General features: G+C 38.9%; 2 protein-coding genes across 9 annotated transcripts in view; one reads left to right on the top strand and one right to left on the bottom strand.

Annotated features, from left to right (window-relative positions):
* Window positions 1-5,213, top strand: part of TM6SF1 (transmembrane 6 superfamily member 1) — a 29,572-nt gene extending 24,359 nt beyond the window's left edge. For 6 of the 7 annotated variants that reach the window (XM_025391600.1, XM_025391599.1, XM_025391597.1 and 3 more), the window contains one exon: window positions 4,343-5,213. In XM_025391600.1, the coding sequence (XP_025247385.1) occupies window positions 4,343-4,534 (192 nt within the window). In that variant the 3' untranslated portion in view covers window positions 4,535-5,213. The remainder of the gene's footprint in view (window positions 1-4,342) is intronic. The other variant, XM_025391594.1, reaches the window with a different exon arrangement.
* Window positions 1-15,384, bottom strand: part of HDGFL3 (HDGF like 3) — a 99,803-nt gene that overhangs the window by 16,933 nt on the left and 67,486 nt on the right. The window contains exon 6 of one of the 2 annotated variants that reach the window (XM_025391602.1): window positions 5,653-7,119. The exons of the other annotated variant lie outside the window; for it this stretch is intronic. Coding sequence (XP_025247387.1) covers window positions 7,114-7,119 — 6 coding nt within the window. The 3' untranslated portion in view covers window positions 5,653-7,113. Of the gene's footprint in view, window positions 1-5,652; window positions 7,120-15,384 lie in introns of those variants that run through there. 2 annotated transcript variants of the gene reach the window in all.

Raw genomic sequence — 15,384 nt, 5'->3', positions numbered from 1 at the left:
CTGTGAGGGCTGGATGAGGTAATATATGTAAAGGGCTTAAAACAGTGCCTGGCACATAACAGCTATGTAAACTCTTTGTTGCTATTATTACTAGTAGAAGATTCCCAGTAAGAGTTTGGAGAAATGCCTTATGTTGTAACCTGTTACAAATTAGACAAACTAATTAAATTATGTGTATTGTATATAATTATCAAGAAAACAAAGAAACTGGGGGAAAGCTTTGGGACAGACTCACCATGGGCTTGGTAAGGAGCCTGCCATCCCACAGCCAGCAAAGCAGGTTCAGTTACTTCAGTCAGGTGCGGCCCTCAGACTCTCTAACTCCCTGGTTATGTAGGTGCTATGCCATGTCTTTTTCTCACAAAGAGATATGGAAGCTTATGTGTGAATAATTTGGTTGTGAAGAGTTAACTCTACTGAAGTAAATTTCTTTTATTTTTTTTAAAAATTGAGACAGGGTCTTGCTATGTTGCCCAGGTTGGTCTCAAACTTCTGGACTCAAGTGACCCTCCTGCCTTGGCCTCCCAAAGTGCTGGGATTACAGGTATGAGCCACCATGCTCAGCCTGGAAGTAAATTTCATACGGTTTTTTCCTCATGGAGACGTTAAGAAAAATCTGAAAGTAAAGGTTTAGGAAGAACACGGCTAAGTTGGGATACTAATGCATATCTTGTTTTCTTCATTTGCTTCTGGTGTGATTCATTGCTAAACATCTTTATTTAGTATTAAATTAATACTGGATTTAATATCTTTATGTGCTTATCCTTTCATGGAGATACTTAACAGTAAAAAGGTCAAAAGGTCAAGAGGATCTAAAAACAAAGGCCCAGGTTTTCTACAGAGTCAAGCACCAGATCATGAATGGGTATTTCAGTTTTGTATTTGTGTCTACAGAATAGCCCCAAGTGCTTGGCACTGTCTAAGCATATCACAAACATCAATTCACTGAACCCTCAAAACAACCTATGAGGTGGGTTCCACACCTCACCCAAGGCCATACAGCTGGTTTGTAGTGGAGTTGTGATTTGACTCTGGATGTCTAGTTCCAAAGTCAGTGTTGTGAACCAATAAACTATGTTGCTCAAAAAACTCTAAGAAAAGATAATACAGTTCTGGATTAGCTATTTATACTGTATTAGCAAAAGACCCTGGCTGTCATCCCAATGGTCACCTAAGTTTTCTGCCTATAACATTCACATGGACATATAACACTCTTTCAGTTCTTCTTTCTGGAAAAAGCATTAACTTTTTTAGTTATCCTTTACAGATTGTCGCTATACATGTAAGAAAACAGCTCTTAAAATTTAACCTTTGTTCACCTTATTGTCTCATTTGCCACTCCATCCTTTAAAAAAAAATCAGATATATCTCTTAATTATTTCTGTAAGGTGAAAATGATTCAGAATGAAGTAGAAGAAAAATTATTAGGGACTCAACCTCACATTGCTAAATTCTGGATAAATTTCTAGGATCAACAATTCATATCTGTAATCCTGGGCCTCCTGTTAATTCAGCAGCACTGAGTTCACTGAGCCACCTGACCCCAGCACAGGCTCAGGCTGAGCTCTTCAGGTCCTGACATGAGAGGTCTCGTGCTGCTGGGAACAACACCCAGGAGACAACCTGCAGCCCCTTATTAGCTATGTGCTTGGGAAGAGAAACCTCCTCAGGTGAGACTGAGGTTTTTCTGAACTTCCTCCTGAACACTTAACATCCTATGCCTTAGGAGAAAGCTATGGTCAGGTACTCACTCAGCTAGAAGTGTGGCTACCATAAGTACATCCATTAGGACTATGAGCAGTACTGGGAGCTGCACACAACTGGCCTTACAGTTCTCTCACATACAAATGCCTCTTTTGATTATGAATGTTAAAATGTTTGTGCCTTAATAATTCTGAATAAAGAGGCCTACTAAAATACATACAAAAATAGAGAAAAGCTTTGTAGACCCTTTATGTATTTTGACAGTCACAAGTCCATTGTTGTTGAACGTTTATTGAGCTCTAGTAATGTGATAGGTGCCACACAAAACATTAGACACAGTACCTGCCCAGTGGGCTTACAATCTAAGGACATGAATCTTTTTTTTTTTTTTTTTAAGACAGAGTCTTGCTCTGTCACCCAGGCTGGAGTGCAATGGTGCAATCTTGGCTCAATGCAACCTCCACTCCCAGGTTCAAGCAATTTTCCTGCCTCAGCCTCCCGAGTAGCTGAGATTACAGGCGCCCACTACCACGCCCAGCTAATTTTTTTAATTTTTAGTAGAGATGGGGTTTCACTACGTTGGCCAGGGTGGTCCTGAACTCCTGACCTCAGGTGATCCACCCGCCTCGGCCTCCAAGAGTGCTGGGATTATAGGCATGAGCCACTGTGCCCGGCCATGATTCATTTAATGTTGCCACGAGTTTGCCGTTCATGAAAATGAGGTATTAACTGCACTGGTTAGTGCAGGAAAAGAGCCTAAGGAATCACTGACTTTTTATGCAGGCTTCCCTATGCAAGTAGGCACAACTGCTCATCTTTATTCTCTTAAAGTATGGTTGGCATTTCCCCAAATTTGGTGATTTTGTGATGTGTGTAAGTATCTATAAAGATAGAACCACCAAACCCACATTTCTGAAAACCAGGGATCGAATTTGGCTTCTAGTCCAGAAGAAAATGCTTGGTTATATATTCAGAAAAACACTATTATTCAAAACAGGCCCTAAGGAAAAATAGTACGGGAGCCATGTTCCTGCTCAGAGTTCCTAGAATGTCCAGAATGCACCTCCTCAGGGCAGCCCTGAAAGTGCCCTTTACTCTCAAGGTTTTTTGCCCTTGAAGCCCGGAGATGCAAATACATTTGCTGGGTTCTGCCTGGGCATCTACCAAGGGGAGGTGTATCTGAGGGCCGAGTCCTCTCGGTGCCTCATGGATCACAATGTAGACAATCCACGTGTTGGTCCTTGGCAATACATCATGCTAATTTCTATTTCCAGAGTAGCAAACATGTACCACAGGTCTCCAGAATATACCAGGAATTTGTAAAAATGCAGCCCATTAAAATATTTGCCACTGATAAAAAATTCATAAAGACGCTACTTAAAAAAACTTGCCCTTTTCTTGCCATGGTGAAGTCAAGTGATGAGTAAACACCTTTATCTGTGAATCACTCGGCAGAATACATTGGTTTCATACAGAAAGAAATATAAAATAACTTATATGTATTTAAAGCAAATTATTTAATTCTTCATTCTTGTTACTTCTATGCCTTCTCTATAGTGCAGTCTTTTGTCTCTTTGATCCTGATGAACTGATAATTTACTACTTAATACATTTAGATTCCCAATCCTTTATTCATGTATATCTTGAATTTCAGCAAGATATGAAAATGCAGACTCCAGGGGTACATTTTGTAATGATACAAGCCTTCTGAGGAAATTTTCTGACAGGAGCTTTTAATCCTGCTGTGGTCTGTTTTACCCTTTCCAATACGGTTTTCCTCTGTGCTTGCAAAAAATATCAAAAAAGACCAGTTGGCACATTCTGAATGTGTTTTCTGAACAAGTATATAAGTAGAGAGGGAGGCCATTTTGCAAAGCAGATAATGCTGACAAGTCATACTTCCAAATAAATTATAATTTGATTTAAAAAGGTTGCCTGCATGTACATTTGCCATTTTACAAAGAGCAACTGTACTCCTACCTCCACCCAAATTGGTAACGATCTTATCTTACAAACAACCCTTAATATTTTAAAAGCTGCAGAAAAAACAAATACATGAATAAATGAATAAACAAAAAACACATAGGGAAACGGTAGAAGCTCTTGCTCCAAGGAGTAGATGAAAGACTGATAAATGAAGCTGAGGTCCCCCCAGTGCTTCCCTTTCAATAGTTCGTTATGCTAAAAATATTTTAGTTTTTAAAAACTCTGCACTTTCCTCATTTTTATTGGAACTCAATTTGTGAACCACAACTGAGTCTCTATGTAGGATCTCCAGAATGCAAATCAGAAAAAAAAACTGAGATTTTATTCAGATTTTTCTATTAGATTGAGCCACTAATGTTTGGTAAAGGGCACTTGATGGTTAAAAACACAACTGGCATGATAAAACTACACGAAATAATATCTACTTTATTTGAACAGTCATATCAAGAATGGCCCTAAATTTAATCAAAGACTAAATTTAATGAAAGACTCTCACATTAAAGACTCTGGATTGTTTGAAGGTATTTTGCCTGCAGGTGAGACTGGTTTTGAGGGCACAGAAACGTAGCCTGAATGAACCATTCAGAACTCATCGTGCATCCAACTGAACATGTTTCATGCTTACCCCATTTTTTTTTTTTTTATGCAACAGGCTCAGTTTTCTCACATTGGTGCTTCTCTTCATGCTAGAACTGCTTATGTCTACAGAGTCCCCGAAGAAGCAAAAATCCTTTTTTTAGCATTAAACATAGCATATGGAGTTCTTCCTCAGCTCTTGGTCTATCGTTGTATCTACAAACCAGAGTTCTTCATAAAAACAAAGGCAGAAGAAAAAGTGGAATAAAAATATTACTTCATGTTCCTTTCTAAATTACTAACTTTTGTTATACTGGTACTGATATTATGTCCCATTTCATTCTCTTCTTATACATGAATACTTAAGAATATGTACATTCTTGCTCTGCACTGTATGTGTGAGCTATATGGTACTGTGTAAATTTTTGAAGCAAAATGGAAATTCTTGAGAAAGTCTGTTTAAAGAAATATATTCAAAATCATTTGTGAATAAACTTGATCATCTCAATATTCTGTTTGACATATGAAATAATTATAAGTGTAAAAAATTACAATTTAGTGTCAACAGTAGTGAGCATGAAATTATTCAAAAGAGAATATAGAGAATATGGCCTGTTCATATTAAAAAATTCAAAACAGTGAATGCAGACTGCAGAAATAACTTTTGCAAATAAGATGAATATGCTTCATTATTAACTTCAATATAAAAGGCAAATCATCAGAATATTTGTAAATGTTGTTTGAAAAATGTTTTCCCAAGGAAAGTTCATTATTTGCTGCTGTTTTAAGAAAATTACTTTTACTAAATTTTTTTGTGTGAATTTAAATAGCTAAATAGGAATCAATAACTATCTCTACCCTTAATGAACACTTGTTTTAGTGGTGGCTGAAAATATTTCTATTGTATTTCTGTGTATATTTTTAATAAAATTATTTTTGGCCTCTTATGAAGACAAATCTTATTAAATTTGAAACATTTCATATATACACATAAAATTGCTTTTAAACAAAATTTGTGAGTTGTATATTCCAATTCAAAACGTCATCTACATTCCCCTTATGTTTCAGTGTGAGCAATGAAGAGGCCTTTTGATGAATTAATTAAATTTCATTAATTTAAAAATACATTCAAATATTCAAAATTAAAAAGTATCTTTTAAAGAAAAAGTATTAGATTGAATCCCTACTATCTTTTTATGAACTTTCCATGTTTGGGATTGTATGTTGAATATACTAGAGAAAATCAGTATTTACTAAATGAAAGAAACACACCAAAAATACAAACAGCCACCTCCTCACTGTGCCCTGGAATGATCAATGGACTGGTGCTTTCATACCCTTAGCTGCCATCATCATCATCATCATTAATGGCCCTAGGCTTTTAGGTCTGCTCACATTTTCTCATGTTTTTATTAGCTCTCACAAAGAAAACCAAAAGAAAATGGGATACAAATCAATGCATGGATAATATCAAGTTACAAAATCTAGGGTCCACAGGGCTGGTAAATATGCATGTGTAAGCAAATCATGTAGTCATCTCCCCTTCATCCCCTACAGTGTTTTCAAATAATCTAAAACCCAGCGAGTGTTTAAAAAAAAAAGAAAGAAAAACCCTCACCTGCACTTGATTCTATTGTCAGCTTGCTGTGAACAATTTTTGCTTTAATATATGAATTACATTAATACCTCACATTACATATATGAAGCCAAATTACACTAACTTAGTTTGCTTACAACCTCAAATCTTACTCCCAGTACACATTCCAATAAATTTATTCTGTAAAAACAATACATTTTTTTGTTTTTGATTTTTTTACAGTAAACTTTTCAACTACAAACCTTGAATACGCGAAAGATGTTCCAAGGACAAGCATTAACAGGATTGATAAAACCCAAACTGACTAAATGTGTTCTCACAATATAAGCTGGCATAAAAATAAATAAAATTCTCTATTATCACAATAGCAACAATAATGTACACATAATAATGGTTTATGGATGAATATTAACTATTCTAATTGTAGTTCCAAAAGAAAACAGTTTATTTTAAAAGTCTACATTTAAAAGTCAATGTTTTGTCTGGTTTCCCATAGGGCTGTTGCTGATTCCAGCTTTAAAATGTGAAGTATCCACCTTGAGTGCTTAGCTCAAAATTGTATTGGCACTGGGAAAAAATAAATCATTGCCTTTATTTTGGAGTAACACAAAAAGACTCACTAACTTCACATATAGAAACTTAGTTTGTGTACATAACAATATGAATTTTGAGAAGTATAAGCTGTCAACTAGCTATTTCTAATACGGAATAGATATTTTACAATATGGTTAAACTTTACACATGGCCTCAAAACTGAAGGACAATTTTAATTTCGTCTTCAATATACCAACATTATGTATTTAGGAATTAATTCCTGGGTCTGTCAAAGAGAGGAAATTCCATTCTTAAGCATTATGTTGAGTGGTCATCTAAAAAATGTTAATTTATATTTAACTGAGTGTTTGGTGATGGTGGGGTCAAGGCAGGAAAATGATGATCATAACTGCCTTGATAAAAGGATCCTAGACATGTATAAGTCTGCGCAAAAATCTTGATAATCCTTAGTGGTTAAGGGCAACCTCATGCAACCAAATAACATGAAATTAAATCAGTAACTTTTAAAAAAGGCTAAAATGTCTTTTCCCCCCAAAACACAACAGAGAGGAATATGAATAATGTACATACAAACTGGGGTTCTGTCAATGACAACAAGGACTATGTGTTGGTTCATATCAAATCCAAGAATATTAGACAACCAAACATATAACCTTCTTGTGGTTTCTCTTAATATGCAGCATTCATTATGGTAGTTAGGTCTGTAAAAAAAAAAAAAAAGAAAGAAAACAAGCCTTTAGATGATTTAGGATACTAACAATGAGAGCTATCCACACCTAGACAGTATATAATTGGGTTTTCTGAAATTTTAATATGCACTGCAGCATTAACAATACTTACTGAGCAAAAGCAGCTTCTGTGGCTTTGCTTTAGACCTGTCAGTGCAAAAAGTTAAAGGAAATACTAGGGTATTTTTAGTGCCCCATAGAAAAAAATTATAAACCTTGCCTACTGTCTGTCAGGACAGAGTGCAGCAGTGCACATTCTACAATTCTAGGACTATGTTTATTGCTGGAATACATCATCAATGCAGAAACTGATATAATCTATCTTTGTGAGGACTTTCTTCAGAAAGAAAGGTAAGCTGTGTAAAATTTAAAAAGCCCTTAGAGTGTTAGAGTGTGCACGAATTACTCTTTAGAATATTTATAATTTAATTACTTGTGACACATGGCTCAAACATAAGAGTTAATCAAGATGTACAAAGTCTCTGACTTCTTGCTTTTAAAAAAAACCATGAAGGATAAGAGGAAGCCTAGATTTCTTTTAAAATTCAGATGGCATCCATGTGACAAACAGAAAATAAAACATTTGTTTCATAAAAGAATTATGTTTCGATTTGGGTCCCACTTTAAATTGTGTCTGGTTCTATTTCCCCAAAAGGATGCTATTTTTTCCCCTCATCATTAACCCAAATATATTAAACCCCCTAGTAATACCCTCATGAGATGAATGAAAGAGGGAACTCAGCCCTCAAATATTTTTTTCTAAAAACAGCCTGCTTCCATTCTTAATTTTACTAAATGAATGAACATGTTTGTAAGCACATGTGCATGCTCATGGGTATGTTCCCATTCAGACAGCCAATATGTATACTAAATGGTATATATTATAATAAATGATTCCAGGACCTACAAAGGAGAGAGAGTTGCCAAACCTTCTATCCCCCCCTACACTTTTTAGCCTTCTGTACCCACCAAAATGAGGAAGTAAATCTTAAAAAAAAAATGTTTAAAATTTGTGAACTTCAACAATGGAGTGCCTGGTAACTCCTAATTATTTCTTAACAAAAACACCGGTTATAAGATTATACTCACAGAAACTTTGGAGGATCTTCCTCCCTTGTGAAGGAGGAAGACACCCATTAGAACAATGAAAAATTGTTAGTCAACCAAAGAAATCTGTTTTTTTTTTTTTGAGACAGAGTCTTGCTCTGTCACCTAGGCTGGAGTACAATGGCATGATGTCGGCTCACTGCAAGTGAGCCCTCCCCGTTTCAAGTTATTCTCCTGCCTCAGCCTCCTGAGTAGCTGGGATTACAGGTGTGTGCCACCACGCCCGGCTAATTTTATATTTTTAGTAGAGATGGGGTTTCACCATGTTGGTCAGGCTGGTCTTGAACTCCTGACCTCGTGATCCGCCTTGCTCGACCTCTCAAAGTGCTGGGATTACAGGCATGAGCTGCCATGCCTGGCCGAAACCTTCTTTAACAATGTTATCTTATTATTACTGTGAAAGGCAATAAATTCTATGTTTATCTTGGTAGAACACTCACAGTAAAAACTACTCAATCCACATCAAAGAATATTTTTGGAACAGGTGGTCCCATGGCAGTCTCAGAGTAGTATTAATACCCAAACAAAGTGAAGGGAGCACCAAGAATGTGACTACAGTTTTAAGGACATGCTTTTTTTTGGTCTTTAAACAAGGTGCTGTCAAATGGGTGCTTTGTAAAAGCAAATTACAAAATCTGAGATTAAAAAATTCTCATACCATAATCACTTTGCATCCATGTATTGAAAACTACATCTTGCTAATTCATCATGGTATACATTCTGGACATGGTACTCTGACTGTCTCCTAGATCTGAAGTCTCCTCTGAGTAAGTAGCCACAAGTGGTTCCTTATGCACTGGTTGCCATGCATCCCTATATTAGATAATGGCTGGAGAATCCAATCAGATTCTCTCTGGAGGTATCTAAACGTGAGGCACACTGAGAGGCTGTAGGGTGGTAGCAAAGCTGATGGATACCCAGAACACTATAAGCAGAAGTTATGAAGCAATAGAAGCCGTAAGGATCTTTTCAAGGAGTAACATTTTGATATGAAGGAATGATGATATTCAATATGGCTTTGCAGACTCAGCAATTTGGCACGTTATAATAAGTAACCTATTACTTCCAGAAAAACAACTATTTTTTGCCAATGATAAAATTTGAGTGTTTAGTGAAAACTAGAATTTCAAATCCTCCATGACTGATAGTTTTCCAATATTTAAAGACTTTTTTTTTTTAGAGACAGGGTCTTGCTCTGGTGCCCATGCTGGGGTGTAGCAGTGTGATCACAGCTCACTGTAGCCTTGAACTCCTGGCCTCAAGCTATCCTCTTGCCTCAGTTTACCAAAGTGCTGGGGTTACAGGTGTGAGCCACCAAACTTGGCCCCAATACTAAAGACTTTTCTGATGAGATAGGTAGTGATATTAAAAATGTGATTAAAAATATTTTGTACTGAAATGGGTTAATATTTGGAAAACCCAAGTAATTCAGAGAATCTATATTTTCTAAATGGGGGAAAGCTATTCAAAGTGCTAGACAAACAGGCATATGAAGAAAAGCTCAGTATCGCTGATCCTTAGAGAAACGCGTCAAAACGGCAGTGACATACCATCTCACACAAATCAATGGCTATTACTAAAAAGTCGGCTGGGAGCGGTGGCTCAACCCTGTAATCCCAGCACTTCGGGAGGCCGAGACGGGCGGATCACGAGGTCAGGAGATCGAGACCATCCTGGCTAACACAGTGAAACCCCGTCTCTACTGAAAAATACAAAAAACTAGCCGGGTGAGGTGGCGGGCACCTGTAGTCCCAGTTACTCGGGAGGCTGAGGCAGGAGAATGGTGTAAACCCAGGAGGTGGAGCTTGCAGTGAGCTGAGATCCAGCCACTGCATTCCAGCCTGGGAGACAGAGCAAGACTCCGTCTCAAAAAAAAAAAAAAAAAAAAAGTCAAAAAATAACAGATGCTGGCAAGGTTGCAGAGAAAAGGGAATGCTTATATGCTGTTGGTGGGAGTGTAAATTAGTTCAACCATTGTGGAAATCAGTATGGCAATTCCTCAAAGAGCTAAAAACAGAACTACCATTCAACCCAGCAATCCCATTACTGGTTATATACCCGAATGAATATAAATCATTCTACCATAAAGACACATGCGGCCGGGCGCAGTGGCTCAAGCCTGTAATCCCAGCACTTTGGGAGGCCAAGACGGGAGGATCACGAGGTGAGGAGATCGAGACTATCCTGGCTAACACGGTGAAACCCCGTCTCTACTAAAAAAAATACAAAAAACTAACCGGGCGAGGTGGCAGGCGCCTGCAGTCCCAGCTACTCAGGAGGCTGAGGCAGGAGAATGGCGTAAACCCGGGAGGCGGAGCCTGCAGTGAGCTGAGATCCAGCCACTGCACTCCAGCCTGGGCGACACAGCAAGACTCCGTCTCAAAAAAAAAAAAAAAAGAAAAAAAGACACATGCATGCGAATGTTCATTGCAGCACTCACTATACAATAGTAAAGACATGGAATCAACCTAAATGCCCATCAATGACAGACTGGATAAAGAAAAAGTGGTACATACATACCACGGAATACTATGCAGCCATGAAAAAGAGTGACAGTGCGTCTTTTGTGGGAATATGCATAGAGCTAGAGGTCATTATCCTTAACAAACTAACACAGGAACAGAAAACCAGATACTGCACGTTCTTGCTTATAAGTGGAAGCTAAATGATGAGAACTCATGGACACAAAAAGGGGAACAATGGACACTAGGGCCTACTTGAGGGTAAAGGCGAGGAGGGGGAGGATCAGAAAAAATAACTATTAGATACTAGGCTTAGAACCCAGGGTAACAAAATAATCTGTACAACAAACACCCATGACATGAGTTAACCTTTACAATAAATCTGCACATGTACCCCTGAGCCTAAAATAGAAGTTAAAAAAAAGGGCAAGACTATTAAGATACTCAAATCTCCATTTTTCAATTAAATATCTGTATAATAACAGATTTTCTTCATGTACCTTCAACCACAATTACATATTACAATAAAGAGAATGCAGAAATAGATATGAGGATCTAGTTGTCTTCTATCAAATCAGACATCAAAAAGATTTGCAAAAATGTAAAAATGTCATTCTGCAAACTTTTCTGTGAAATGTTATTTTCATAAAAATGCTATTTAAGTGATGGATTTATTATATTAAATGAATTAAGTATTTTTAAAATTTGTTTTTATTTCTAATTAAATAAATATCATTAACAATAACACATAAAAACAAAGCTCTTTGGGGCCCTCAATAACTTTTTTTTTTTTTGAGACGGAATCTCGCTCTGTAGCCCAGGCTGGAGTACAGTGGCACAATCTCAGCTCATTGCAACCTCTGCCTCCCAGGTTTAATCGATTCTCCTCCCTCAGCTTCCTGAGTAGCTGGAATTACAGGCGCATGATACCACGCTCAGCTAATTTTGTATTTTTAGTAGAGATGGGGTTTCACCATGTTGGCCAGGCTGGTGCTGAACTCCTGACCTCAGGTGATCCACCCACCTTGGCCTCCCATAGTGTTGAGATTACAGGCCCCTTAAACGGGGCCGGGTGCAGTAGCTCACGCCTGTAATCCAAGCACTTTGGGAGGCTGAGGCAGGCAGATCACTTGAGGTCTGGAGTTCGAGACCAGTTTGGCCAACGTGGCAAAATCCTAACTCTACGGAAAACACAAAATTGGTCGGGCGTGGTGGTGAGTGCCTATAATCCCAGCTACTTAGGAGGCTGAGGCAGGAGGATCGCTTGAACCCAGGAGGCGGAGGTTGCAGTGAGCCAAGATTGTGCTACTGCACTCCAGTCTGCGCGACAGAGCGAGACTCCATCTCAAACAAACAAACAAACAAACTTTTAATGGTATTAAAGAGGTCCTGAGACCAAGAATAAATGAGAGTAAACGGTGAGAGGTAAGACTGCAAAGATAAACTGGGGTCAGCTGTGAAAGGCATTATATGATGGAATAAGGAACTCAGACTTAATCTTGTGGGGCACTGAAGAGATATAAGGGGGCAGCCACTATATTGTAGAAAGAACTGGTTCAGGGTCAGAAGAACAAAGGTATGGCCACATGGTAAATAGGGTAAACACTGTAGCTATCATCCCAATGTTTATTCTATCCTCTGTCCCTCCCTCCAATTGTGTGGAGCCTTTTTTTTAAAATGATTTAAGACTTTATTGTCATTTGAGGGTCTGTTTTCCAAATAATCTCTAGTAAATATATTGGAATAATTAGAAATTGTAAGTCTCAATTTACGGATACTGCACGATTCTCAGACTTTCCCCTCCACTGACTGCCAGGCAATCGTCAGCACCAGACAAGGCTGCCCACCACTAGTATCTTTCACTGCAGCCCTCCTGGGCTCAAGCAATTCTCCCGCCTCAGCCCTAGTTGGGACTACAGGTGGATGCCATAGCTGTGTGGTAGTCTTGTGATTTGGGGACCTGAATCCAGCTCCAGGGGTGTGGAGAACCTGAATGGTGTGAGCCAGTTCTAATCCTCTTGTATCAGTAGTTGGTTTAGGGATGGGTAGCCTTCTGATATAGTCTCCAATGATTCCTGCCTCCAGTATCTCTACATCACATTCTTGTGTAATCGTTGCCCCTTGAGTGTGGGCTGGACCTAGTGACTTGCTTGTAATAAACAGAATGAAGCAAAAGTAATGGAATGTCACTTCTAAGAAGGTTACAAAAGACTGACTTCTGTTTGCCAGCACTCTCTCTTGCTGACACTTTACTGCTTACTCTGATGAAGCCAGCTGCCATGTTATGAGCTGCCTCATGGTGAGATCCGTGGGGCAAAGCATCAAAGGAGGCCCCTGGGAAATAACTCATGAGGAACTGAGGCCTCCAGTCCAACAACTGTGAGGAGCTGAATCCTGCCGGGAACAATTTGAGTGATCTTAGAAGAGGATCCATCCCCCGTTGAGCCTTAAGATGATTTGAGTCCCTGCTGACACCTGGACTGCATTTTGGTATCTCACTTTCTTTTGCAAGAGACCCAGAGACAGAGGATTTAGCAAGTTGCACCTGCATGGACTCTTGATGAGTCTTGAAAAGATGAGATAATAAATGCTGCTTTAAGTCACTAGGTTTCAGCTACATGGCAATAGATAACTAATACAGCAGGTGTAAGCCAATCAGTGCATGGTGTCCTCCTGGCCACAGATGAGTAACTTCCACCTTCTATCCATATGAATCAAAGGAACTCCAAGTATTCTAGATAAGGGTGCCTGCTCCTTTCTGCCTCCTGCTGCTAGTGGCAGGAGGGAAGAAGTACTCAGAGAGCCTCTGGGAGCAAAAAGGGACCTCGTAAAAATCTCTTCTTTCCCTTTACAATACGCGTAACATCAACGCATCATCTGCTTTGAGACCATCAGGCTTTTTATTATTACGCCCTTTATCCTCGCTTACTTTGGATACTACAAGATGGGCTCCAGAGCACCCATCACTTCCTGGACATATATCCCCAGTCAGCTTTGCACAGATCCTTTTATGGCCTTATTTCTTAACAGAACCCCCCACCCCATTCTTTAATCTCTTCTACTGGGCCCCCTGAAAACCACAGTTAGCCATTAGCAAAACTCCTATATTCCCAATTTGGATTTCCAAGATATTCCACTCAACAACTTGTTTTAAACCTGTTTTCTTCTAAGGGCAGTGCTGCCTCTTTCCCTTTAACCCTCTCAAATGGTAGCTTTGTTCTCTCCCACAGCTCTTATACTACTACTTGCCCTGGAGGTGGAGAAGGTGTCTTTCTTGCTCCTCCTTACTATTTATAAGCTATTCGTTCTCTCCATTGTGCCCCACATTTCCTGAAAATAAAAGCCTCCCAGTTTTGAATCTCAGTGTAAGCTACTCCCCTCCTTACTGCAATCATCTATAGACTCCCTGGATTACTCTCTTTACTCTTTAAAGATTTCACTTCTGGCCCTCTGTCATTCATCATAATTCCTGTGATTTCAATATCCACATAGATTATCTTTCTAACATTCTGGTATCTCAGTTCCTTGGTGTCCTCTCTACCAAAGATCCTGTCTTCTAAGACCCTACCTCAGTCACTCGCTCCCATGGTTTCTCTTCTCTTTTTTTTTTCTTTCTCTTTTTTTTCCCTCTCTCTCTCCCTTTCTTCTTCTTTCTTTCTTTTTTTTTTTTTGAGATGGAGTCTCACTCTGTCGCCCAGGTTGGAGTACAGTGGCTCGATCTTGGCTCACTGCAACCTCTGCCTCCTAGGTTCAAGCGATTCTCATGTCTCAGCCTCCCGAGTACCTGGGACTACAGGTGTGTACCACCATGCCCAGCTAATTTTTGCATTTTTAGTAGAGACAAGGTTTCACCATATTGGCCAGGCTGGTCTCAAACTCCTGACCTCAGGTGGTCTGCCCACCTCAGCCTCCCAGAGTCCATGGTTCTTTCTGAAGACAAGTGATTCACAACCACTGGGAGTAACTGGAAATACTGTCCTAAGCCACTGTTTTGAAAGCAAAATTATGTAGGCATTTTAGGTTATTATTAAGAAATCTGGGGTTCTACTGGCATTTAATGCATGGGGTCACGGATACTAAATGTCTTGTGATGTAGACAGTGCTCTTACAACGAAGAATTAAGTGTCCCACTGGAAATACTAGTAGCACCTGCACTGTCATCGGCAACTACTGCAACCTTTCCACGATTCTATTCAAATACCTCACTCTTCTATCACCATTTGTATTTCCAGGTCATACTTAAAATTTGTTGACTCTATCCCTTCCTCATTTACATCTTTCCTCTTAACACATGTTGGATTCCATGGTCCATTGTTATAATCCTTGTATACATCCTTGATTCCCTGGCTTCTAATCCTCTTTACCCTACTCTCTGGGAAAACCTTCATTCTAGTTAAATTCAATTATCTGTCCTCTCTGTGACTGCATAATTGAATATGCCTGGAGAAAAACACAGCCATTGTGACCGCTCTCACTTCAAATTCAAGACCAATGGCCTCAAGCAAGCCTTTAGTATTGCCTGGCAATTCAACTTCATTTCCCAAGTTCATGCATTCTCTTATTCTTCTAAATGACTATTTTGTACCTTTCCTCCTCTTGAATCTTCCAACATTTTTTCCTATTCTCAGCCTCAAATGCTAACCTTGTTCCGTAAGAAAATAGAAGCAAT

Source organism: Theropithecus gelada, chromosome 7b (genome assembly GCF_003255815.1).
Source record: "Theropithecus gelada isolate Dixy chromosome 7b, Tgel_1.0, whole genome shotgun sequence".
NCBI classification, from domain to species: Eukaryota; Metazoa; Chordata; class Mammalia; order Primates; family Cercopithecidae; genus Theropithecus; species Theropithecus gelada.
This window is presented reverse-complemented; position numbering and strand designations above follow the sequence as displayed.